Genomic DNA, 26150 nt, shown 5'->3' with positions numbered 1-26150 from the left:
TTATTATTTGTTGTTAAACCTATAAAAAACAGAAAAGAAAAAATTGCCGAATAAGAAACTGAGGAATAAAAAACAACTTCAGCCTCGTATGGCTGAGCACCATTATATGTGCGGGCTGCTGACGTTTGTCTGCCAGGGACGTATTTTCATTCCAGTCCGGAACCCATTGTGCCTGACCTGATGTTGCCTGGCATGGCGGACGGATTTACATGGTGCACAGGTGAGGTGTTTAGGATTGTGGGCTAAAGGACCTGGTCCCTCTACCCACATGGAAATAGCCATCTCTGTGCTTGCTCAGCATACGGTAGACGGTAAAGGACCTCTGCTTACGTCATGCCCATGTGATTCAATGAGGTCACCGGAAGGGGCGGGGCCTCGCCGTCGATTGCAAGCCTGATACCAGGAGTCGCCTTCTGCTGTGCTCCTGCTGAGGCTGTGGCGCGCCTACACTGAGGAGCTGAGAGACGCTGGGGGAACACATAAGGGGATGTTACTGCGGGACTTAGCTGCAACCGCACTGGACTGGATGAGGCCACGCCCTTTCCGGTGACATCACTCCCTCAAAAAATCAACTCCGTTCTAGACGCTACCTTTTACCCTGTGTTTAGATCACGTGTTCGTTGTAGCCGGAGCTCGGCAGCATGGCGGAGGATTCTACACCCCCGCAGCCGGGTGGCGGCAGGAAACGTCCGCGGGAAACTAAGCCAGGCAAGTGCGACCCCCAGTGCCTGTCCTGCCGGTGGCTGCGGGGGACATGTGGCATCTACTGCAGTGTTTGTTCCTAGTGCGCTGCCATTGCACTGCACACAAGTGATATAGCACAGTTGTGTCCCCCATGGTTGTAGGCTGTAATGTGTGCGGTCATCAGCAGGTCCGCTGTGTCCAGAGCAACTCGACCTATGGCTTGGCCTGCGGTCCTGGGCTGCCGACCTGTCGCTGCCCGTGTGGCCTGGCCTGCGGTCCGGGGCCACCGACCTGTCGCTGCCCTTATGGCTTGGCCTGCGGTCCGGGGCTGCCGACCTGTCGCTGCCCGTATGGCTTGGCCTGCGGTCCGGGGCTGCCGACCTGTCGCTGCCCTTATGGCTTGGCCTGCGGTCCGGGGCTGCCGACCTGTCGCTGCCCGTATGGCTTGGCCTGCGGTCCGGGGCCACCGACCTGTCGCTGCCCTTATGGCTTGGCCTGCGGTCCGGGGCCACCGACCTGTCGCTGCCCGTATGGCTTGGCCTGCGGTCCGGGGCTGCCGACCTGTCGCTGCCCTTATGGCTTGGCCTGCGGTCCGGGGCCACCGACCTGTCGCTGCCCGTATGGCTTGGCCTGCGGTCCGGGGCTGCCGACCTGTCGCTGCCCTTATGGCTTGGCCTGCGGTCCGGGGCCGCCGACCTGTCACTGCCCGTATGGCTTGGCCTGCGGTCCGGGGCCGCCGACCTGTCACTGCCCGTATGGCTTGGCCTGCGGTCCGGGGCTGCCGACCTGTCGCTGCCCGTATGGCTTGGCCTGCGGTCCGGGGCTGCCGACCTGTCGCTGCCCGTATGGCTTGGCCTGCGGTCCGGGGCTGCCGACCTGTCGCTGCCCGTATGGCTTGGCCTGCGGTCCGGGGCCGCCGACCTGTCGCTGACCTTATGGCTTAGCCTGCGGTCCGGGGCCGCCGACCTATCGCTGCCCTTATGGCTTGGCCTGCGGTCCGGGGCTGCCGACCTGTCGCTGCCCGTATGGCTTGGCCTGCGGTCCGGGGCTGCCGACCTGTCGCTGCCCGTATGGCTTGGCCTGCGGTCCGGGGCTGCCGACCTGTCGCTGCCCGTATGGCTTGGCCTGCGGTCCGGGGCCGCCGACCTGTCGCTGCCCGTATGGCTTGGCCTGCGGTCCGGGGCCGCCGACCTGTCGCTGCCCGTATGGCTTGGCCTGCGGTCCGGGGCTGCCGACCTGTCGCTGCCCGTATGGCTTGGCCTGCGGTCCGGGGCCGCCGACCTGTCGCTGCCCGTATGGCTTGGCCTGCGGTCCGGGGCTGCCGACCTGTCGCTGACCTTATGGCTTGGCCTGCGGTCCGGGGCTGCCGACCTGTCGCTGACCTTATGGCTTGGCCTGCGGTCCGGGGCCGCCGACCTGTCGCTGACCTTATGGCTTGGCCTGCGGTCCGGAGCTGCCGACCTGTCGCTGACCTTATGGCTTGGCCTGCGGTCCGGAGCTGCCGACCTGTCGCTGACCTTATGGCTTGGCCTGCGGTCCGGTGCTGCCGACCTGTCGCTGCCCGTATGGCTTGGCCTGCGGTCCGGGGCTGCCGACCTGTCTCTGACCTTATGGCTTGGCCTGCGGTCCGGGGCTGCCGACCTGTCTCTGCCAGACTCTGTTTTGTGTGGAGTAGGTATACAGTGATTCTTCTGGCTGCAGTGCAAAGGTTACGTTCCCATTTGCCGTATGGCTCTGTGGAAAATCTGCAGTGAAATCCACAGTGGCAATCTTTGCTGTGAAATCCGCAGTAACATCCAGTCTGCAGCACTTCTCATTACTCTGCTGATTTTTCTCTGCAGCACATGAATGAGATTTCAGTCACATTAGTACTTTTGTAATAGGCTCAAAACTTCGTAGCAGAAGATCTGTTGCATTCCTGGGTCTGTAGTGAGCCCCACTTGCTATGTTAATTTAATGTACCTTGTTTTGTTTTTTTTTAATTTTCCGCAGCTGTGAATGAATCTGAACTACTTACAGTTCCTGATGGCTGGAAAGAAGAGCCTTTCACTAAAGAAGATAATCCAAAGGGGCTACTGGAGGAGAGTAGCTTTGCCACGTTGTTCCCCAAATATAAAGAAGCCTACCTCAAGGAGTGTTGGCCCCTAGTCCAGAAAGCACTGAATGAGTATGTAAGTATCTGCAGAAATCCAGATCTATGAACTGATGGCAGGGTCGTAGTGTGACCGCTCTTATAAGGGAAGAGTCAGGGCCAAGGAGTGGAAACAAATGTTTCTTTGGCGCTTAATATTGATGTGACAGCTGTCAAGGTATAGTTGCCTATGAGCTTTTGCATTTATGGGTTATCAAAATGTGCATTAACCCATTCCCGACATGCGACGTACTAGTACTGCTAGAACTGCGTTCCCCTAAAGAGTAGTACTAGTACGGCGGCACGATCGCGCTGTGAGCGCAGTGGCGATCACGTGCGGGTGTCAGCTGTATGTGACAACTGACACCCGCAGCAATGCCCAATATCAATATTGGGGCAGGCGACACACCGACCGCACGGCACACATCCACCCCCCGGCCGTAACGTATCCAGGAATGTAGGCACAGCCTGACCAACATAATGACTACGTGTTAATTGATCACGAAGCCCTTCTGTGCTCCGAAACGCGCGTCGGGGTGGGCTCTGGGTCCCTCACCGCTGCACATACCAGGTACTATTCGGTTACTTTAGTGCACTATTTTGGTAATGGCTAGTTCTTAGTGACTCTACTTATATCTGCATACTTATTTCATCATACTTATGGTTTGTCAGTCAAAGTATACTATTTTCTGGTATGTTTATGCAGTGGGTGGTACCTTTTAGCCCTGTGTGTGTTGTGTACTGCCACATAGTGCTCCACTGTCCCCATCGTCTCCACTGTACCTGTTTCTATGTATTTGGTTTTTATTATGTAATTAAATAAAAGTGATATTTTATGGGATCTACTAACTGCGTATCTGGTTTGCAGTTGTCCCTATTTAGTCCTAGCATGCACACATGGGATACTTATTTCTGCATCTTCTCTGATGTACTTTAATTTCTCTCTCTGTGTGTAAAATGTATGCTACAACTTTATTACCTGGCGGTAATTGCCAAGTACTTCCCAACCATGACATAATGGGTACATCAGAGGTCGAAAAGGGGTTGAACCACTAAAAAACACAGATGGAAGGTTTCAAAAAAATTTCTTCAGCATTTATAGCTCCATATTAGGCGTTCATTTGCCAAAAGGGTCTATATTTATTTTTTGGGAGGTATATTTAGAATTAATTTATTTGCGTGTGCGATGATAACAGGGTTTAGGATGCCGTTGAAAATTGACATGCAAATATTCTGTAAAGATGGAGGCTAGGCTTTCAGAATTTCCCAGGGAATCCCAGTTAGACACTGCATTTGCACCAGGCAGAGTATCTATAAAGCGTACCGATCCCACTATGAAAGGAGGTGATTATGTAGGACTTATAAAGGTCTGTATGTATTTCACAGCCATTGAATAATATTTGATTTTTCTTTGTTTTCAGTTTGTGAAAGCAGAATTAGATTTAATTGAAGGCAGCATGACTGTTACCACTACCAAAAAGACATACGATCCTTATATTATTGTACGAGCGAGAGACTTGATAAAATTACTAGCCAGGAGTGTGCCCTTTGAACAGGTGAGTTATTTCTTCATCATTTATTCACACTTTCTAGTGATTAAATGAAAATATCTCCAATCCCATGTGAATAATTCTTGAACAATGGAACTCTATAGGAAGGTAATAAATGTGTAGTTCCAACATGACGACCCCTGTAGAATGAAGCCAGCCCAGCATTCAACAGATTTCCAAGAGTCTGGCTTTTCTAACATTTGGCGGCATGATGTGATACCTTTTCCTATGATCAAGGGCTTCTTTTTTAAAGTTAGAGAATAATATGTCGTAGTACCTTCTATGTGGTACTTATGGCAAGAGGCACATTGTTTCTAGTTAATAAATGCTGTTCTGAGAAATTGAGCTGGCAAAAGTTAAAATCACCAGTTTTGGTTAAAATTCGGCTCTACAAAAATGAAATAAATTAGCGGCAGTATTTGTGTGGCGTCCTTCATGCTGTGTGCGGCATCGCTCATACTGTGTGTGGCGCTATTAGGAGCGTCTTACTGTGTGAGGGGTAATGGGAGCTTTGTGTGTTTGTGTCTATTGATCAAGATACAAGGGTCTCATAACAGGAGTAGTATGATTTACTGCTTTTTACAATCTTTATACAAAGCTGTAAATGATATGGTTTTGTTTGCCCAATGGAAATCGCTCTTATACTCGCCTACCGTGCCGGCCCCGTTCCAGCGGTGACTGCACTTGCGTTCCCAATACTCATGAGGTTGGTATGACACGTGAGCCCCTGCGCCCAATCAGTGCTGGCATCACTGTGGCCGCTTTCAGACAGATTGAACATCAATAGGAAGTGACCGCTGCTCCCATCCGCTAGCTTCCTCTTTATTACTAGTACGTCCAAACGTGGGAACCGTGGCACCAGCACTGATTAGGACACGTGAGCCCTGCACCAAATCAACTGGCATCGCTGTCTCCACTCTTGGACGCATGGAACATCAGGAGGAAGTGACAGCTGTGGCTGGTTGCTCACTTCCTCAGATTGTGAATTCATCTGAAGTTGGGGACAGTGGCACCAGCACTGATTGGGTGCAGGGCTCATAAAATTTTTCTCTTGGGGCATGTGATTCTTCTGTATGAAGGAGTTAAGGTCCGGTTCACAGTGGCCGGACTGACCCAAACTTTCAACCTTATAGGTGTTCAGGTCTGGAGTCTCACGGTTAGTCTGGGCATTGTGGTGCGCATACAGATGTTCTCATTTCTCTTTTCTCAGGCTGTGAGAGTCCTCCAAGATGACATGGCATGTGATATAATTAAAATTGGAACATTGGTTCAAAACAGAGAGAGATTTATTAAGAGGAGACAACGGCTTCTGGGACCAAAGGGATCAACTCTAAAGGTAACTTTAAATTGTACACATGTAAGGCGGGGTGCCCACGAATCTGAAGTGAGCAGAGCTTTGGGTCTAGCGCATGTTCACGTTGTCCAAAACGCTGCCGTCTATTGAACGCAGGTAAATCAGCATGTGATCACTGAATCATGTGGATTCACCGCATCCAATACATTCTATTGGTGACATTTCTCTTGCTGAAACTAGTCCACAAGAGAAATTGACATGCTGCGGTCTGGACTGACGCCCAGCATGTCAGACTCTGACCCACGGGCGTCTGGGGGATAGTGGACATTGGATTTCTTGAAGTCCCATCCAGTATGCTGTCACAGCTGGCTGCTGTGGGCAACTACGGATCATGGGCACAGACCCTAAGAAAAGGAGAAGTCTGTTTGTGCCGTGAGGTCGCTCATGTACACCACTTATTTTTCTCTGTTCCTCAGGCTCTGGAGCTGCTCACAAACTGCTACATAATGGTCCAGGGGAATACCGTCTCTGCCCTGGGGCCCTTTAATGGCCTTAAAGAGGTAAACAGAGTTTTTTATGGTTATCAGCCAATGCAATCCTGCCTGTGATAATGAGATGACTGCTGATTAACAACTGTAAAAGGACTGGATGACAGAGTGAAAACAGCAACATTTAGGGATATTTTTATTTATAATACTAAGTGTTAAAAGATATAGACAGTCCTAGGTCAAAGTTTTTTAAATACATGCAGTTGAAAGTGTTTGCAACAGGGTTTTCTTTTAACCTTTTGACTTCTACAGTTTCTGTATTGCTGTATTTAGCAGGAGACAGAATGAAATAACAATGAATCTGTTAGGCTAGGTTCACATTGCGTTAATAGCAGCCCATTCAGCACATACGCTAACGGGCTGCTGTTAACGCAAGTGCCGACGTTCCATCACGCTAGCGCAGATGGAGCATCTGCTAGCTCCATCTGCGCTAGCAGTGACGGACCCAGAAACGCTGCAGCCCGCGTCTCGGGTCCGTCACTCAATGACGGCACATCGCTAGCGCACACCCATTGTGGGCGTGCGCTAGCGATGCGTCCGACATTGCATTCAATGGCGGCGTTAACGGACTTCGTTACACCGCGTTATGCCGCGGTGTAATGTAGTCCGTTTAACGGAGTCACTGAACGCAATGTGAACCCAGCCTTAGTAAAGCTGTGTGATGTCAGGGTTCATAACCACTGTCTTTTCCTGAACGATCTCCTAAGCCAGGGGTGGGCAACTCAGTTTCCCAAGGGGGCCCCATGAGAGACCGTGACTGTTTGTGAAGGGCCGAACCAATAAGCTAAAATTAATTCTGCTCAATATTAACATATAATTATTTTATATTAATATTATAACTTGATATTGAGCAGAATTAAGTATGCTGAGATCCCCCTGTATACAGTATGAGCCCTTACACAGCCCTCCTATATAACATATGAGCCACCGCACAGTCTCCTATGTACATTCAAACATCCCCTACACATGGGAGAAAAAAAGCCACATACTGACCTCGCTCCATTCCCCCAGTGCCCTTCCTTTGCTCCTCTCCCCAGTGCACGGCTGACGCAATGACGATTTCTTGCCTGCTCATTGGTGGAAAAAGGGGGCGGCGGTCCAAACTCCACCAATGTATTGACCACTGTACCTTCTGGGGATGTGGATAGCGGTGGTGGATGGACGGTGGGAGGGCATGATGTGGCCATGGGATACTGCCAGAGGGCCAGATGTGACCCTGGACTGCACTTTGCCCAGCTCTGTTCTAATCTGATATCTGCCCAGATCATAGTTCAACTTTCAACTGATCATAAATGAGCATAGTAGATGTTCCGGAGGGAAGAGCTAAGGTTTACCGTCTCTGCTAGCTAACAAGCTCACTGATGGATTTGTTACCTCATTCTGTAATTTGCTATGCACTGTGGTAGAATTTAGACGGTTCGTTATTTTCTATAAAATTATACATTTATGTTTTAGTTTTGATCTTGGAGTCTGCTCATATTGCCTCTGCTTATATTCATTTAATACAATTAATTAAATCTTATTGTAGGTTAGGAAAGTAGTTCTGGATACTATGAAGAACATTCATCCCATTTACAACATAAAGGTAAATCTACCTTGGTTCCCTTGTATTTACTGAAAGCAACCAGAATAAATGAACACTGAAATCACATGGAGCAGTTTATTGAAATTCTGAGAAATGGAGATATCCAAAATAAAACTCTGCATCTAAAATTATATTCGAAATAAAAGAATCTTTTGACATCCAAATTTGCAAACTTATAAATTTTCAGCCCAAATAGTCGATTTGCTGCGAGTTGAATAGTAAGTTTTCATTTGCCCATAGATGTGTATAAGGCTACTTTCACACTAGTCCGTTGGTACGGGCCGTCGCAAACCGTCGGCCCGACGGACAGTGTGTTAATGTAGCACAACGGGGGCAGCGGATGCAGTTTTACAACGCATCCGCTGCCCCATTGTAATGTCTGGGGAGGAGGGGCGGAGTTTCGGCCGTGCATGCGCGGACGAAAATGGCGGACACGACGCACATAAAAAGTTACATGGAACTTTTTTTTGTGCCGACGGTCCGCCAAAACACGACGCATCCGTCGCTAATGCAAGTGTATGGAGAAAAAACGCATCCTGCGGGCCACTTTGCAGGATGCGTTTTTTCCTCCAAAACGACGCATTGCGACGTGCGTCACACGACGCTAATGTGAAAGTAGCCTAACACTCGGGTCTCCTAGGACTGTATCCAAAATTTCCAATCTCTTTAATGCAAACGAAGCATTAGTAATGTATAAGCGAGCTCAACCTACTGTACCAGACAAGTTTGTGCACACCTGTTCATGCAATGTTTTTTCTTTTTTTCCTATTGCAATGTGCACAGTGTATCTACACTGATTCAGACTGAAAGCAGCAAAACTACAAACTGACATATATGGAGGCAAGACAGAAAGAATCCGGTGTATAACAACCCATGATATGTGTTTAAACCTTAGATTTCTCAATGTACACCCTCTTGTACTCTGATAACAGCTTTATATACCCCTGGCATTCTCTCAAGCATACTCATCAGGTGTCGCCTGGTATGCCTAGTGTATGCTGTGTAAATCGGACCGAGATCAGAACACAGCGCGCAGGCTGGCTGGCAGTTGTTCTGAGCCAAGCGTGACACCTTCATGTATTTCTATGCAGCTGTCGTGCTCGGGTCAGGAGAGCCACCAGCCAGTACGTGCTCTGTGTTCGGATCTCTGGCCGATTTATACGGTATCTGACTGCGCCCTGAGGGGGGTTACCTTGAGGAATCTAAGGTTTAATGCACTTTCTTTTGTTTCCTGTGTTTCTTTGCTCCCTTCTTCCATATGTGTAGTTTCGTGGTTTTAATGCCTTCAGTCTTAATCTACGATGTGCACAGTCCAAAAAGGGCAAGGAAAGCCAATGCACAAACAGGTGTCAAACTTTTCTGACTGATACTGTATACGGCTAGGCCTAAAGGGATGGTAATAGATTTCAGTGCTGGGCAGTCACTCTCTGTAATGTTGCTTCAGTTGTATGGCTTTTTCTCTATCTCTATTGCTAAGCTGTCATGTCCTCTCACTATCCAGATTCACCCCAAAATGGCTACTGCTTTCCCAGCCTCTGCTTTAATGGTCTCTCTTAATGTGATACATATTGATACATAGTTTCAGCTGGCTTTTCACATTGAAACTCTGCAGCTCTTCAGAGTAAAACAAACGTGGCTGCAATAGCGCAGCTAGTGTCACATGAATGCTCCCTGTGGTTCCGGGCCGCATGATTCTGCTGGCCGGTTTCCTTCTAGTATGGTGGTTTAGATGGTCTCTATACAGGATGTGCTTGATGTAAGTTAGCAGTTACTTCTGTTGTAATTCAGTAACTAGGTCTGAATTGCTGCAGAATGTATCAGTTAAAGGGGTTGTCCTGCTTCAAATATTAGCACACTGTCTCAGACATAAAAAATAAACGGTGGCTTTACTCCTTCTTTACGGGATCAGCGATGCCCCTGTGCTGCTTAGACTGTTGTTGTTAGATGGAAGTAGTGATGCGCTGCATTCATCACTGAGCCTGTTGATGGCCGGTGGCATGAGCCGCTGAGTTCAGCCATGGGCTGCAGTGGTGATGTCACGTCTGCAGCCTGTCGTTGAACTTGACAGCTCGTTCCACCTACCATAGCTGAGCTCAGTGATTGGCTGCAGCACTGTCCGTGTAACATCACTGCTTCATCCGGTCAACAAAGAATGGAGCAGTAGTTAAGAGGCAGCGCTGGACACAGGAAAGGTAAATAAAAGCTCAGTTTATTTTCTAGATCTCTGAGCCTTTGGGCTAACTATATTTTGAGAATGGACAACCTGTTTAACAATAAAAAACAACAGTTTACCGTGGTTCTCCAGCGAAGATAATTCATCTTATGTCATGTCTTCAGGCTTTAATGATCAAACGAGAGTTGGCTAAAGACCCAGAATTGAGAGCTAAAAGCTGGGATCGGTTCCTGCCCAAGTTCAAGCACAAAAATGTGAGCAAGAGGAAAGAACCGAAGAAAAAAAGGATCAAGAAAGAATATACACCATTCCCGCCACCGCAGCCTGAGAGCAAGGTACAACACTCTGCTCATCATAAGCAGTTGTCAGAAATGTCACTAATTAAAGGGGATTGCCCACAAACAAAGCTTAATTTTAATCAACATTTTTCATTAATAGATCTTTGAATAAGTTTCACAATTGAATGTGTTTTGTGCGGAGATAATCTTATACATGTGCCCCTGCTGTTTACTGTGTAATGGCCGTGTCTGACCGTGTACGAACTATGTCCAGAATTGTTTGTTCATGTGGAATACAATAATTTACTAAACAGATATGCCCAGAGAGCTGACAATCCCTTAAATGGTTATCTTGTTCGTCAGTGGGTACATTTGCAAAATGCTTGTAAAATAAGCAACTTGGAAATATTCTTATTATAAAATGCTCTTCATTTTGAATGAGGGATTTTTGCAATATATTAACCCCTTTCCAACGCTGGGCATAATAGTACCTTTCTGGGCACATGATGGTTGATCTATATAGCTGACGTGCTTGCAACAGCTTTGGGTGGAATCGCGAACCACCCGCAGCTGTTAACTAGTTCAATCCTGCTATCAATCTCTGATAGCGGCATTTAACTCGCACATGATCACGGGTCACCGATGGGTCGGCATGACAACCAGAGGTCTGCAGCAGACCTCAGTGATTTTTATTGTGAGATTGCTGAGAGTGTCGCCCCATGGTCGGCGCTCATAGCAAGAGAGCATTACCGCTACACACAGGCGATCTGATCATAGCCTGTGTGTAGCCGAGGCAATCAGAGTACTGCATACCGATCACTAAACGGAGTAACAAGAAAAGAATTAAAGCACCACTTACTTTTTTTTTTTTTTTTTTGCCACCGCTACATTGCAATAAAATGCAATAACGGGCGATCAAAAGATCGTATCTACACCTAAATTGTATCAATAAAAACATCAGCTTGGCGCACAAATTTAACCATAACCCAGATTACGAAAAATGGAGACGCTTCAGGTCTTGGAAAATGGTGGGTTTTTTTTTTGTTTTTTGTTTTTTTTTTTACAAATTTTGGAATTTTTTTTCCACCACTGAAATAAAAAAGAACCTAGATAGATATGTTTCGTGTCTGTGAAACTCTTAATGACCTGGAGAATCATAGTGGCAGGTCAGTTTTGGCATTTAATGAACATGGTAAAAAAAATCAACAGTGGAATTGCACTTTTTTTTTGCAATTTCACTGCACTTGGAATTTTTTTCCCGATTTCCAGTACACAATATGTAAAAACCAATGGTGTCGTTCAAAATTACAACTTGTCCTGCAAGACACAAGCTCTCACATGGCCATATTGACCGAAAAAAAATAAAGTTATGGCTCTGGGAAGAAGGGGAGCGAAGACCAGAAATTCAAAAACTGAAATACCCCTGGTTGTTAAGGGATTAAGACAGACGATAAAAATTATTAGTGTTTCTTTAATGGAAGAAAGTGGGGAGTGGTGCGCTCTTGAAGATAGACCAAGGGGAGGCCTCATTCACCCGAGTACTTTGAACCTGTATGACTTGGACAATGAATATGGTATTGCCTACACTGGATAAAAATCTATTAAGAGGGAGCTCATCTGTCCTTCTAAAAACACATCATTGTTCTCGCTGACATCTACAGAAGGCAGCACATAATTAAAAAAAAACAGTGTTGATGATCATTTTTATTATAGTAATGATAATTTTCAACTGCTTACAGATTGATAAGGAGATTGAAAGTGGAGAATACTTCTTGAGAAAAAGTGAGCTAAGAAAGAAGCAACTACAAGATGTGAAGGTATATGGAACTGTCAGTGTTCGCTGCAGGGTTTGCCCAGCCATATGGATTTTTTTGCTCAGGATTTTCTTTTTGTTGTTTCCAGATAAAACAAGCTGAAGCAGTTTCCAAGAGGCAAGAAGAGCGAAACAAAGCATTTATCCCTCCTGAGGAGAAACCTTTTAAAGAACGAAAGGAAGGTAAATGTGCGTTATGGAGTCTATTCTGCTGTCAGTGGAGCATGACGTGTTGGCTCTGTCTAGTGATGAGTGAATATACTCGTTACTCGAGATTTCCCGAGCACGCTCTGGTGTCCTCCGAGTATTTTTTAGTGCTCAGAGATTGTTTTCTTCAACGCAGCTGGATGATTTACATCTGTTAGCCAGCATAAGTACATGTGGGGACTCCCTAGCAACCAGGCAACCCCCACATGTACTCAGCCTGGCTAACAGATGTAAATCATTCAGCTGCGGCAATAAAAACTAAATCTCCGAGCACTAACAAATACTCAGAGGACCCCCAAGCGTGCTCAAGAAATCTCGAGTAACGAGTATATCCGCTCATCACTAGCTCTGTCTTTACTGACATGTATCACAGCGCTCGGCTGATCTTTTTGCGTTCCTATTAGAATGGAGCTCGGAAAGTGCCAGAATGTTTGTATTGATGCCATTTTGTGAGAGATTACACTTTTCAATGGCTTCTTGTATTCTTTTTTTGAGGTATTGTGGTGACTAAAAAATTCCAATTTTGGCATTTTGCATTTTTTTTTTTTTTTTTACTGATCGGGTTAACTTTATATTTTAATAAGCTCAGGCTGTTATGGATGCAGGGATACCACGTGTAAATTTATTTAAATCTTTTTTTCAATACTGTATCTTGTTTTTGGAGGGAAAATGGAGGTGATGCATACTTTTTTTTTTTTCATATTCTTTATAATCTGTTTTATTATTTTACTGTTTTTGTACTTTAACCTGCGATTATCTGGTCGCTTTTGCTATATACAGCAATGCAAAAGTATTGTTGCATATAGCAAAAATCCGTTTACTTTTTTAATCCCAGCCATAGGCTGTGTTTTGATAGAGCTCTGTGATGACTTTCATGGAGGTCTTTCGACAGACTCCACCTATCCAACAATTCATCAGCACCCTGCGCTGTTAATGTCGCTGTCCAAGATCAAGAATAGCGTTTTTACAAGTTAAGACTAGTGATGAGCGAGTGTACTCGTTGCTCTGGTTTTCCTGAGCACGCTCGGGTGGTCTGAGTATTTATGACTGCTCGGAGATTAAGTTTTCATCTCCTCAGCTGAATGATTTACAGCTATTAGCCAGCTTGATTACATGAGGGGATTCCCTAGCAACCAGGCAACCCCCACATGTACTCAGCCTGGCTAGTAGCTGTAAACCATCCAGCTGCTGTGATGAAAACTAAATCTCCGAACACTAACAAATACTTGGAGGTCACCTGAGCGTGCTCGGGAAAACCCAAGCAACGATTATACTCGCTCATCACTAGTTAAGACATGGGCAAATTGTGGCTGTGTGCCACAGCCATTATCTGCCAGGTATAGGCGGGCACATCCTAAGAGTCTGCTTCATACACCCATTCCTGACTTGTCGTACATGTACTGTGAATGTCGTTAGGGGGGAAGCAAAAGGAGGGAAAAAAAGCACTAGTAATAGGGATAATGTGTAGGTAATAGGGATAATGTGTAGGTAATCCTGTTTTAAAAATGTGAGGCGGACAGACAGTTCTATCCCTTGCACAGCCAATCTCTTCCAGTCGTGGGGGCCATGCAGTCCCTGCACTGTAGTCGCTCCTTGACTGTCCACCTGCCCTACCTACACGCTTAGATGAGATCTGTTATGCATAATATGCTCTTTAACATGAGAATACAAATAACTAATGTAATGTGATATTTTAGTTGCAACGTCCACGAAGATTGATGTGAATGCCATTAAAGAAAAGGTGAAAAAAGCTAAAAGCAAGAAACTTGGTGCCCTCCCAGAGGAAGTGAAACAGAAACTGCTGGACTCGGACATGAAGAAAAAAAAGAAAAAGAAATGAATCTATTGTCTTGGATCTGTGAACTGATATCCTGCAATCTGATTCCTCTTCTTCATCTAATGGGAGATTATTTTTTTCCGTTTTATTCGATTTCTTCAAAGAAGATGGAAGACTCATGGGCCTCTGTTTCATGCTGTTGCACACGTCATGACTTTACAGTTTATATTTAATACCATTTAACTTTCAACCAAGTCTTTTTTTTATGTTTTTTTCCACTTAGATTATATTTGTAAAGCGTGCGATTTTTACCAGATGTCCAATTAAATCGTATGTTCATATTCTGAGCACCGTTTTACACTTTATTTATAGTATACAAAAATGAGGAACTCTGTAAATACATTGCTTTATTTTCTCTGTACTGATCCTAAATTACCAGCGATGCATTCACAAGGAATGCTGGGAGAGCTAAAGGGGTTCTGTGAGAATAATGTATTGATGACCTATCCTTAGTCTGACTCTGGCCGCATATAAACAGTGTACGGTGCCAGAAGAGCTTTGTTCAATAGGCTGTTTACTGTACGTTTCTGTGTTGCTTTTTGTATTCTACTGAATGGAGAGAAGGTGAAGTGCCTGGTAGCGGCCACATAACAATGCATGTAGCCACACTCTTCAGCTCTACACATGTCTTTACATCTCACAGATAACAGCTGATCATTGGGGGTATGCAGGTTTCCCATGGGTAGGTTATCAATATTTTAAAGCAGGACAACCTCTTTTAAAGGGAATCTGTCACCCTCTGGGACATTTTTAAATGTTAGGCTCTAGCATAGTTCAAGTAGTCATACCTATATGCCTCATTACTGAGGTCTTGTTGAGAAATCCTCTTTTAAACCTGGATGTTAATGAGTTCCGGGGCTTGCGGTGCATGGAACAAAACTCTGCCTCCGGTGTCCATTTGTGTACAACCACCTGATGGGAGGCATCAGCATCACAGTGCCCTGTGAAGTGTACTGGTGGTCCTGGAATCCTGCCCCCTGCAATAGCGCGATTATATGTACCTACTCTGCCCTTCTGGCGCACTGGCTTCATTGTTCTTCTGCGCAGGCACTGGCGAGTCACTTTACTACTTCACTTCAGTAGTAGTGACTCACCTGTGCAGAAGAACAATGAAGCCAATGCTCATAGAAGGGGCGGAATAGGAACATATAATCGCGCTATTACAGGGTGCCGTTGTGGGATTTGCGGGGCCACCAGTACACGTCACAGGGCACTGTGACGCACATGAACACTGGAGGCAGAGTTTTCTTCCAGGCTCTGCATGCGAAGCCTGGAAGAACTCCTTAACATGCAGGATTAAAAGATGATTTCTCAACAAGACCGCGGGTATGAGGCATACAAGTGTGACTATTTGCACAATTGTATTATCTGTATGCCCAAACTAATAGCTTAAAGGGCACCTGTCACCCCGTTTTTTGAAGATGAGCTAAAAATACCGTTAAATAGGGGCAGAGCTGGGCGTTACATTAGTGTCTTTGTGTGCCTTTATAACCTACCTAAGCTGCCGAAATACCTTTGTAAAGTCGCCGTTTTCTGCTGTCACTCACGCTGGTCTGGTCCTATGGGCGTGGTGACAGCGCTGTTTCTCCCCCAGAATCCTGCTCATCATTACGTTGGTGGCGTAGTGGTGTGCGCATGTCCAAAGCGAAGATCCACTGCCCAGGTGATGAAAAACAGCGCGGTCTGCGCTATTCAGCCGTTTACCGGTGGGTGCAGCCATCTTTCCTGTGGCCGCGCGTGCGCAGACGGAGCGCTCTGCTGCCTGGGGCTTCAGGAAAATGGCCGCGGGATTCCGCGCGTGCGCAGATGGAGATCGCGGCGGCCATTTTCCTGAAGCCCCGGGCAGCAGAGCGCTCCATCTGCGCACGCGCGGCCACAGGAAAGATGGCCGCGCCCACCGGTAAACGGCGAATAGCGAAGACCGCGCTGTTTTGAATCTCCTGGGCAGTGGATCTTCGCTTTGGACATGCGCACACCACTACGCCACCAACGTAACGATGAGCAGGATTCTGGGGGAGAAACAGCGCTGTCACCACGCCCATAGGACCAGACCAGCGTGAGTGACAGCAGAAAATGGCGATTTTACAAAGGTATTTCGGCAGCTTAGGTAGGTTATAAAGGCACACAAAGACACTAATGTAACGCCCAGCTCTGCCCCTATTTAACGGTATTTTTAGCTCATCTTCAAAAAACGGGGTGACAGGTGCCCTTTAAAAACATCCCCGGGTGGTGACAGACTCCTTCCTTTTAGAGGTCTGCAGGATTGTGAATGTATCTGTACAGTGTAATATGTCATTTTGGATTAGCACAGAAATACACAATGTTACCAAATAATTCTATATACAAGCTTCAAAGGGGTGATTGCCTGACAGCAGTATCTATATACACAAGTTTACAGAACATGGCTGTCAGCCTGGATTCATAAGTAGAGATGAGTGAATATGTTCAGGTCCATTCTTATTGGGCAAGCTATAGCGCTTGCCAAATAAGCTGCAGAGGGAGCCCGTCTTCCTGGATCGCTCCCGATAATCAGCTATTTGGTGCCGCAGCTACATGTGTGGCAGCTGTGTGACAGTCACAACAAACAGGCTCTCCATGCATGTGCTGTCACACAGCCACGACACATGCAGCTGCGGAGCCGGGCAGCTGATCAGCCGGAGCGATCCAGGTATCTGGGTTCCGTCTGCAGCTTATTTGGTAAAGGCTATAGCTTGCCCAATAAGGAGGGACCCGAACAAATTCGCTCATCTCCACTCGTAAGGCCATAAAAACCAATGAGATATATGTACAGACAGGCCTGTGTAAAAGGTTTGGTACCCCTTGTGGAAGTTACTGTTATTGTGAGCAGTTAAACAAGTTTAAGATGACACATTTCCTTTTGAATTTTAGTAAAAAAAAAAAAAAAATCTTTTTCCCCATTTAAAAATTTGCAAAAAGGAAAATGGGCTGACGCAAAAGTTTGGTCACCCTTGGAGATTTGTGTGCTCAAGATAACTTTGACCAAGGATCCTGTTAGGGTTATAGCTTGTTCACTATCATCAGTAGGAGAGGCCTGGTGAAGCAAATTTCCCAGCTTTATAAAAACCCAGTCAACTCTAACCTTGTGCCAAAAAAACGCAGCCATGGGTTCTTCTAAGCAGCTGCCTAGCACTCCGAAAATGGTGGAGGCCCACAAAGCAGAAGAAGGCTATAAGAAGATAGCAATGTGTTATCAAGTTGCCTTTTCCGCTGTTCGAAATGTAATTAAGAAATGGCAGTTAGCAGGGAAATTTCAGTAAAGGCCCCGTCTCACACAGCGACGCTGCAGCGATACAGACAACGATGCTGATCGCTGCAGCGTCGCTGTGTGGTCGCTGGGGAGCTGTCACACAGACAGCTCTCTCCAGCGACCAACGATCAGGGGAACGACTTCGGCATCGTTGAAACTGTCTTCAACGATGCCGAAGTCCCCCTGCAGCACCCGGGTAACCAGGGTAAACATCGGGTTACTAAGCGCAGGGCCGCGCTTAGTAACCCGATGTTTACCCTGGTTACCAGCGTAAATGTAAAAAAAAACAAACACTACATACTCACCATCTGTTGCCCGTCAGGTCCCTTGCCGTCTGCTTCCTGCTCTGACTGAGCCGCCGTACAGTGAGAGCAGAGCGCAGCGGTGACGTCACTGCTGTGCTCTCACTTTACGGCGGCTCAGTCAGAGCAGGAAGCAGACGCCAAGGGACCTGACGGGCAACAGATGGTGAGTATGTACTGTTTGTTTTTTTTTACATTTACGCTGGTAACCAGGGTAAACATCGGGTTACTAAGCGTGGCCCTGCGCTTAGTAACCCGATGTTTACCCTGGTTACCAGTGAAGACATCGCTGGATCGGTGTCACACACACCGATTCAGCGATGTCAGCGGGACCTCAACGACCAAAAAAAGGTCCAGGCCATTCTGACACGACCAGCGATCTCACAGCAGGGGCCTGATCGCTGGTACGTGTCACACATAGCGAGATCGCTACTGAGGTCGCTGTTGCGTCACAAAACTTGTGACTCAGCAGCGATCTCGCTATGTGAGACGGGGCCTTAAGAGCTGTGTGTAGGATTGCTAGAGAGGCAAATCAGAACCCCTGCTTGGCTGCAGAAGACCTTCAGAAAGATTTAGCAGACTCTGGAGTTGTGGTACATTGTTTAAATGTTAAGAGGCACCTACACAAATTTTGCCTTCATGGAAGAAACCCTCCCCTGCATCCTCACCATAAAATTTAGCATCAGAAGTATGCAAAAGACCATGGAAAACAGTCCTGTGCATCAATTTGGGTAAAATATAACTCTGGCTACAATGATCAAAAAGTATGGCTGTAGAAAAAAGGGCACAGAATTTCAGGAAAAGAGCATCTCAACAACCATTAAGCATAGGAGTGGGTCAATCATGCTTTGTGGTTGTGTTGTAGAAACATTGGCTAGAACCTCACGATAAGAAGCAGTCCAAAATATATATAAAATGTATAAATTTTATTCAAAATTACATGGTGCAAAACCTTATGGCAACAACAAATGAAAATACAAAAGGAAGAATTAAAAAAACGCTCTAGGGTCGGCAGAATAATATCTGGGCCCAATATAATATAGAAGTATTTTTTATATAAAAGTACATATAGGTGCAAGCCCCTAAGGCGCTCGGAGTGCCAGCGCCAGAGCTGGGTTTTCACCTGCGAGACTCGGCCGTATCTCGTGTATGTGTGATCCCGGCCTAATACTTGCAAAAGGGGGAGATAATAGGTACTAACCATGAAGGGTGTCCAAACATTTGCATCAGCCCATTTTCCTTTTTGTAATTTTTAAAATGTAAAAGATGACAATATAAATATATTTTTTCTACCCAAAATACAAAAGATATGTCATTAACTTAATGCCTTTAACTTGCTTACTTAACTGTTCACAAAAACAGTAATTTTGACCAGGGGTGCCCAATCTTTTACATGCCGCTGTAGTTTTGGAGCTTTCTATCGGAGTAATGCGCTCCTGTCGTATGCCTCTTTAGCCATCACTCTTGGGGTCCCAATGTGAGAAGAAAGTTAAATATAAAATACAAAATGTACATTTTTTTCTCTCTATATATGAAGGCGGCTACCCCCAATGGGGTTATAGTGATGTCGCTCTGCTGCTGGCTTATTACTATTCATCTATACCGACAACAGACCAGGCGCGGCACTAATATCACAGGGCACTGGGGGAAGTATTCAGGGGAGATATTCAGGGACAGCACCGCCCTGAAAATAGCTTACATTATGGAACTAAGTAGATAGGAATTTAGGAGAAAAAGTATTTTCCTTCAGCCCTCTCCTTAGTAAGTATAGTGTAAGTATACAGTAGCTCAGGTGCAGTGAGCCTTCAAGTGTCCCAGCCAGTTTCAGAAAACTATACCATAGTTACGTGTCATAACTTGGCATGCGCAGCCACATCTGACAGTGGATGACAGACAGGGCCGTGTTTGTTTTTTCTTTATCGGTGCATGACCCACTTCTGTCAGACAACTATGACATAGTCTGTGGATATGCAATGAATGAATGAGCTGTAAATACTGCTTTAAAGGAGAGACAGCCATGCAATTTAGCATTTGGTAGTATGGGTTCTCAGTCTTATGTCTGTGATACTAAACTTCCTTTCAAAAATACTAGTCCTTATATTTTATTGGGTCCAACAGAATTTCTTAGGATCTTTTGAAACTGGATCTATTTCCACATTGTGTCTTCAAGTATGGCTGGCGTGGTCTGCCCACTAGTCTCTGACCTTAACTTGAGACTCATATGCCTACAAGGTTGAGTTCAGGGTGGGAGACAAGAGGTTAGGCTACGTTCACATTTGCGTTGTGCGCCGCAGCGTCGGCGCCGCAGCGCACAACGCAAACAAAAACGCGGCAAAACGCACGCTAAAACGCTGCGTTTTGCGCCGCATGCGTCCTTTTTGGCCGAAAGTTGGACGCAAAAAAAATGCAACTTGAAGCGTTTCTTGCGTCCAACGCTTGCGGCCATGCGGCGCAAAACGCAGCACAACGCATGTCCATGCGCCCCCATGTTAAATATAGGGGCGCATGTCGCATGCGGCGGCGCCCGACGCTGCGGCGCTGACCGCAAATGTGAACGTAGCCTTAGTCCGTGGACGGGTGTGTGAGATGGTTGCGGGAGACTGCTGGGTGTGTGAGAGAAAGTGGTGTGAGGTGGTACTGGGTGCGTGAGATATAGGCGTTCGAGGAGGTGCAGGGTGCGTGAGATATAGGCGTTCGAGGAGGTGCAGGGCACGTGAGATATGAAAGTACGAGGGGGTGCAGGGTGTATGAGCCTGTCTCTGATCTTCTCTTCATCTCTAATCTCCTGAAACGCTTGTTCTAATCCGCTATCTCTCAGATCACTCTATTCTTGACCCTTTACAATCTGGTTTCCGCTCTTTACATTTTACTGAAACTGCCATCATTAAAGTCTCTAACGATCTATCAACAGTTGAATCCAATGGTCACTGCTCCTTGCTGATTCTCCTGGATCTCTCTGCAGCATTGGACACAGTGGATCACCAGCTCCTCCTCACTATGCTCCGCTCTAATTGGGCTCAAGGACACCGTTCTATCCTGGTTCTCCTCCCACCTCACTGACCGCACATTCACTGTATCTTTTTCCGGCTCTTGCTCCTCTCCTTGACCCCTTACTATCGATGATCGTCAGGGCTCGGCCCGAGGCCCTCTCCTCTTCTCTCTATACACAGCCCTCATTGGACAATCAATAGATTTGGGTTCCAGTATAATCCGCGTGACAACACCCAATTAAACACTTCTTCCCTTGACATCATTCCCACCAATCTCTCCAAAACTGAACTACTCGTGTTTTCTCCCTCTACTAACCTAACAATGACATTGCCTTGGGGGGGTCAATCATAACTCCCAAGCAGCATGCCCCCTACTTTGGGGTTCTATTTGACACAACTTTATTTCTTTATATACAATCGCTCACTCATGTCACATGCATCCTAAAAACATCTCCAGAATCTGACACTTTCTCACCCTTGAAACTGTGAAAACACTGTCGCTCTTAATAATTCTTGTCAGGACTGCTACAACTCTCTCCTGATCAGTCTCCCGCTAACTAAACTTCCTTATTTTCGAACCATCCTGAATGGGGCAGCCAAGGTTGTTTCTGTCCAGCCACTTCACCGATGCTTGCATCTTGTGCCAGTCCTTACACTATAATACAATATAAACATCTCTCACCCACAAAGCCCTCCACAGTTCTGCACCACCCTATATCTCCTCTCTCAACTGTCTATCATCCTACACGTGTACTCCATTCTGAAACTGACTTAAAGCCAACATCCTCCATTATCCAAACATCGTACCTCCGTCTCCAAGACTTCTCCCGTGCTGCTCCAGTTGTCTGGAATGCACTACCCCACAATATCCTACTGATACCTAGCCCCTAACTTTTGAAGTGTGCTTTTAAAACACATCTCTATAAAAAAGCCTATCACCTCAACTCACTAACCTAACTCTCCCCTGTTCCCTCCTGTTCATGTCTCCACATCTTCCATGCACAGGATAACTGCACTTGACAATTGCACATAAACCTACGGGCTGAGGATTGGATAATTCAGCTTCAAATAAAAAAATCCCTATTCATAATTCCTGGGCCTGAAATAACCTGCACTTTTCACCTATTGTGTCCCCCCCATTTCCTTGTAGATTGCAAGCTTGCGAGCAGGGCCCTCACTCCTACTGTTCCTGTTTAAACTGTGTTACCTTCTATTGAATTTACTGTCTCTATATGTCATTGCTTAATTGTAAAGTGCTGCGAAATAGGTTAGTGCTATATAAATAAAATGATTATTATAGAGTGGTGCAGAGTGCATGCAAGGGGGAGCAGGGTGCGTGAGAGAGGGATGTGGGGGGTGCAGGGTGCGTGAGAGAGGGATGTGGGGGGGTGCAGGGTGCGTGAGAGGGGGATGTGGGGGGGGTGCAGGGTGCGTGAGGGATGTGGGGGGGTGCAGGGTGCGTGAGAGGGATGTGGGGGGGTGCAGGGTGCGTGAGAGGGATGTGGGGGGGGTGCACGGTGCGTGAGAGGGATGGGGGTGCGGAGGGTGCGTGAGAGGGATGTGGGGGAGGGGGTGCAGGGTGCGTGAGAGGGATGTGGGGGGTGCAGGGTGCTTGATTAAGTGAGATGGAGAGGGTGCAGACTGAAAGGTGTGTGGGGGTACAGGTTGTATAAGTTAGTGACCTAGAGGGCTGAAGACTGAGGTGTGTGACGAGAAAAATGACCACATGGAAAATTGCTCACATGGACAAACTAACAGTTATCACCTCTCTTCCCACCCCCATCCTTGAACTGTAATATGTTATATAGCTGCGGAGCCTGTGTACAGTGTGATCCTGGCTATACCGATATTAACAGGTCAGGGGAGGTGACAATGTTATATCGCTCCGTGTACAGCGGCCCTGGCTGTACAGGTATGTGCCCAATTTTCTGTGTGTGAATACAGCCTTAGCCCTTCTTCATTAAACTGTTCTTTTGTCCATGTGCACAATTTTCCTGTGGGCATTCATGGCTGCTGGCTTTCTTCTGAGTGCATTTTTGATGGAAATGTGTGGGGGTACAGACTGTGATAGGGGGCTTACTGAAGCCTCCAGAGTACAGTTGGAGCCATAATACAGAAGTTGAAAGAACATCATTTCACCACAAACCGTCCATGACCCAATGCTCCCTGCAAGATTTCAGATATCCAGTAGCCTCAGTGCCCTTGGAAAACAACCCAGGACCTGGACAGTTTGACTCCCCACTCCGCCATTTCAAGTTCTTCTCTGGCTATCTTTTTTTTTTTTTTACATAGATTTAGGTAAGGCTACTTTCACACTAGCGTTTTTTTGCATACGTCGCAATGCGTCGTTTTGGCGAAAAAACGCATCCTGCAAAGTCGTCTGCAGGATGCGTTTTTTCCCCATAGACTAACATTAGCGACGCATTGCGACGTATTGACACATCGCAACCGTCGTGCGACGGTTGCGTCGTGTTGTGGCGGACCGCCGGCCGCAAAAAACGTTACATGCAATTTTTTTTGTGCCGATGGTCCGCCATTTCCGACCGCGCATGCGAGGCCGGAACTCCGCCCCCACCTCCCCGCACCTCACAATGGGGCAGCGGATGCGTGGAAAAACAGCATCCGCTGCCCCCGTTGTGCGGCGCTTGCACAGTATGCGTCGGGCCGACGCAGCGCGACAGCCCCGTACCGACGCTAGTGTGAAAGTAGCCTTATGCATTCAAAAAGAAAAATCTCAAAAATGTTGCAGGGTGTTCCATAATCCAGGGTTATGTAGGTTGTCCGGTAAGGAGGCCATAACACATGGGCAACCTACATAACCTGGCTTCTGGATTACCCTGCAACAGTTTTTAGAAAGGTTCATCAAATAGAAACATCAATCCTTTGTCGCAATCAGGAAGCAACATCTTCCTTTTGAATACAATACCTATACCTATGTAAATAAATGAAAATCATCACTTTTGCTTCAACCCAAGTGAGTGCGCGGTGAATAATTCCTTGGATGCCATGGTAGAGGAGCATCATGTCTAAAAGCATTACTAATAACACCCTTAGGGTATGTGCACACGCTGCGGATTTTGCTGCGGGTCCGCAGCGGTTTCCCATGCATTTACAGTACCATGTAAACCTATGGGAAATGCAATCCGCAGTGCACATGCTGCGGAAAAAAAACACACGGAAACGCAGCGGTTTATTTTCCGCAGCATGTTCTTTGTGCGGATTCCGCTGCGGGTTTACACCTGCTCCAATAGGAAGCTGCAGGTGTAAACCCGCAGCGGAAACCGCAATAGAAACCGCGATAAATCCGCAGGAAAAAACGCAGCGGTTTTGCCCTGCGGATTTATCAAATCCGCTGCGGAAAAATCCACAGCCCTCACAGATACGTGTGCACATACCCTAAAGCTGCCTTCGTTCAGCTGTGTTGTGGTCTGTGATGCAGGTCTACAATTTTGTCCCTGGTGTCTTTAGACAGCTGTTTGGTCTTGGCCATGGTGGAGAGGTTGGATTGAGTGTGCGGAAAGGTGTCTTTTTATAGAGGTAACAAGTTCAAACAGGTGTACTTAATACAGATAATGAGTGCAGAGTAGGAGGGCTTCTTAAAGATAAACTAACAGGTCCGTGAGAGACAGAATTCTTGCTGGTTGGAAGGTGATCAAATACTTATTTTATGCAATTTATTTAAAAATCATACTGTGATTTTATGGTTTTTATTTTTAGATTTTGTCTCATAGTTGAAGTGTACATACGATAAAAATTACAGACCTCTCAAATTCTTTGTAGGTGGGAAAACTTGCAAAAACGGTAGTGTACTAAATACTTACCGTATATACTCGAGTATAAGCCAAGATTTTCAGCCCAAATTTTTGGGCTGAAAGTGCCCCTCTTGGCTTATACTCGAGTCATGGTCGGCGTGTGAGGGGGAGAGAGGACTGTCGCATACTCAGCTGCTCCTGCCGTTCCTGACGGGGTCCCCGCATGTCCCACGGTCTTCGGGTGCCGCAGCTCTTCCTCTGTTCAGCGGTCACATGGTACCGCTCATTAAAGTAATGAATATGGACTCCACTCCCATAGGGGCAGAGCCGCATATTCATTCCTGTAATGAGCGGTACCAGTGACCACTGACAGAGTTAGAAGCTGACGTGCCCGGAGACCATCTGTCCGGGAGAAGGAGCCAGGGACCGCGCCGGAGCAGGTGAGTATTTCATATTCACCTTTCCTCGTTCCATCCGCCGGGCGCCGCTCCGTCTTCCCGTCCTCTTGCAGTGACTGTGCAGGTCAGAGGGCGCGATGACGTATGAGTGTGCGCACCGCCCTCTGCCTGAACAGCCAGTGCAGAGAGACGGGACGCCGAGGAGCAGCGGGCAGCAACGAGAGGTATGTGATTTTTTTTTTTTATTACAGCAGCATTAAATGTGGCAGTTTTATATGGAGCATCTATGGGGCAATAATGAATTGTATAGCGCATTATATGGGACATCTATGGGGCAATAGTGAATTGTATGGAGCATTATATGGAGCATCTATGGGGCAATAATGAACTGCATGGAGCATTATATGGGGCATCTATGGGGCCATAACTGCATGGAGCATTATATGGGACATCTATGGGGCCATAACTGCATGGAGCATTATATGGGGCATCTATGGGGCCATAACTGCATGGAGCATTATATGGGGCCATAACTGTATGGAGCATTATATGGGACATCTATGGGGCCATAACTGCATGGAGCATTATATGGGGCCATAACTGTATGGAGCATTATATGGAGCATCTATGGGGCAATAATGAACTGCATTGAGCATTATATGGGACATCTATGGGGCAATAATGAACTGCATTGAGCATTATATGGGACATCTATGGGGCAATAATGAACTGCATGGAGCATTATATGGGGCATCTATGGGGCAATAATGAATTGTATGGAGCATCTATGGGGCAATAATGAACTGTATGGAGCATTATATGGGGCATCTATGGGGCAATAATGAATTGTATGGAGCATTATATGGAGCATCTATGGGGCAATAATGAACTGTATGGAGCATTATATGTGGCACAGTTTTATATGGAGCATCTATGGGGCAATAATATGTGGCACAGTTTTATATGGAGCATCTATGGGGCAATAATGAACTGCATGGAGCATTATATGGGGCATCTATGGGGCAATAATGAATTGTATGGAGCATCTATGGGGCAATAATGAACTGTATGGAGCATTATATGTGGCACAGTTTTATATGGAGCATCTATGGGGCAATAATGAACTGTATGGAGCCTTATATGGGGCACAGTTTTATATGGAGCATCTTATGGGGCCATAATGAACTTGTACTGCAGCATTACATAAAGCTGCATTTCCTACCCTAGGCTTATACTCGAGTCAATAAGTTTTCCCAGTTTTTTTGTGGCAAAATTAGAGGGGTCGGCTTATACTCGGGTCGGCTTATACTAGAGTATATACGGTATTTTCCCCACTGAAT

At 46.5% G+C, this 26150-nt stretch overlaps 1 protein-coding gene across 1 annotated transcript; it reads left to right on the top strand.

Moving 5' to 3' along the window:
* Positions 1-335: 335 nt before the first annotated feature.
* Positions 336-14387, top strand: KRR1 (KRR1 small subunit processome component). The gene is made up of 10 exons (XM_077265295.1): positions 336-708; positions 2677-2855; positions 4237-4371; positions 5576-5701; positions 6136-6219; positions 7736-7792; positions 10130-10300; positions 11983-12060; positions 12146-12239; positions 13961-14387. The coding sequence occupies exons 1-10, from the start codon at positions 642-644 to the stop codon at positions 14101-14103; spliced, it is 1134 nt and encodes a 377-aa protein (XP_077121410.1). The 5' UTR covers positions 336-641; the 3' UTR covers positions 14104-14387.
* Positions 14388-26150: the final 11763 nt, after the last annotated feature.

This window comes from Ranitomeya variabilis, chromosome 5 (genome assembly GCF_051348905.1).
Source record: "Ranitomeya variabilis isolate aRanVar5 chromosome 5, aRanVar5.hap1, whole genome shotgun sequence".
In the NCBI taxonomy this organism is placed as follows: domain Eukaryota; kingdom Metazoa; phylum Chordata; class Amphibia; order Anura; family Dendrobatidae; genus Ranitomeya; species Ranitomeya variabilis.
This window is presented reverse-complemented; position numbering and strand designations above follow the sequence as displayed.

Bases quoted from the DNA above. Each gene is read 5' to 3' on its own strand.
- KRR1 (XM_077265295.1), top strand. From the start codon at position 642: ATGGCGGAGGATTCTACACCCCCGCAGCCGGGTGGCGGCAGGAAACGT. The intron at 6,220-7,735 runs GTAAACAGAGTT...ATCTTATTGTAG, and splicing joins CCTTTAATGGCCTTAAAGAG to GTTAGGAAAGTAGTTCTGGA. The intron at 12,240-13,960 runs GTAAATGTGCGT...GTGATATTTTAG, and splicing joins TTTTAAAGAACGAAAGGAAG to TTGCAACGTCCACGAAGATT.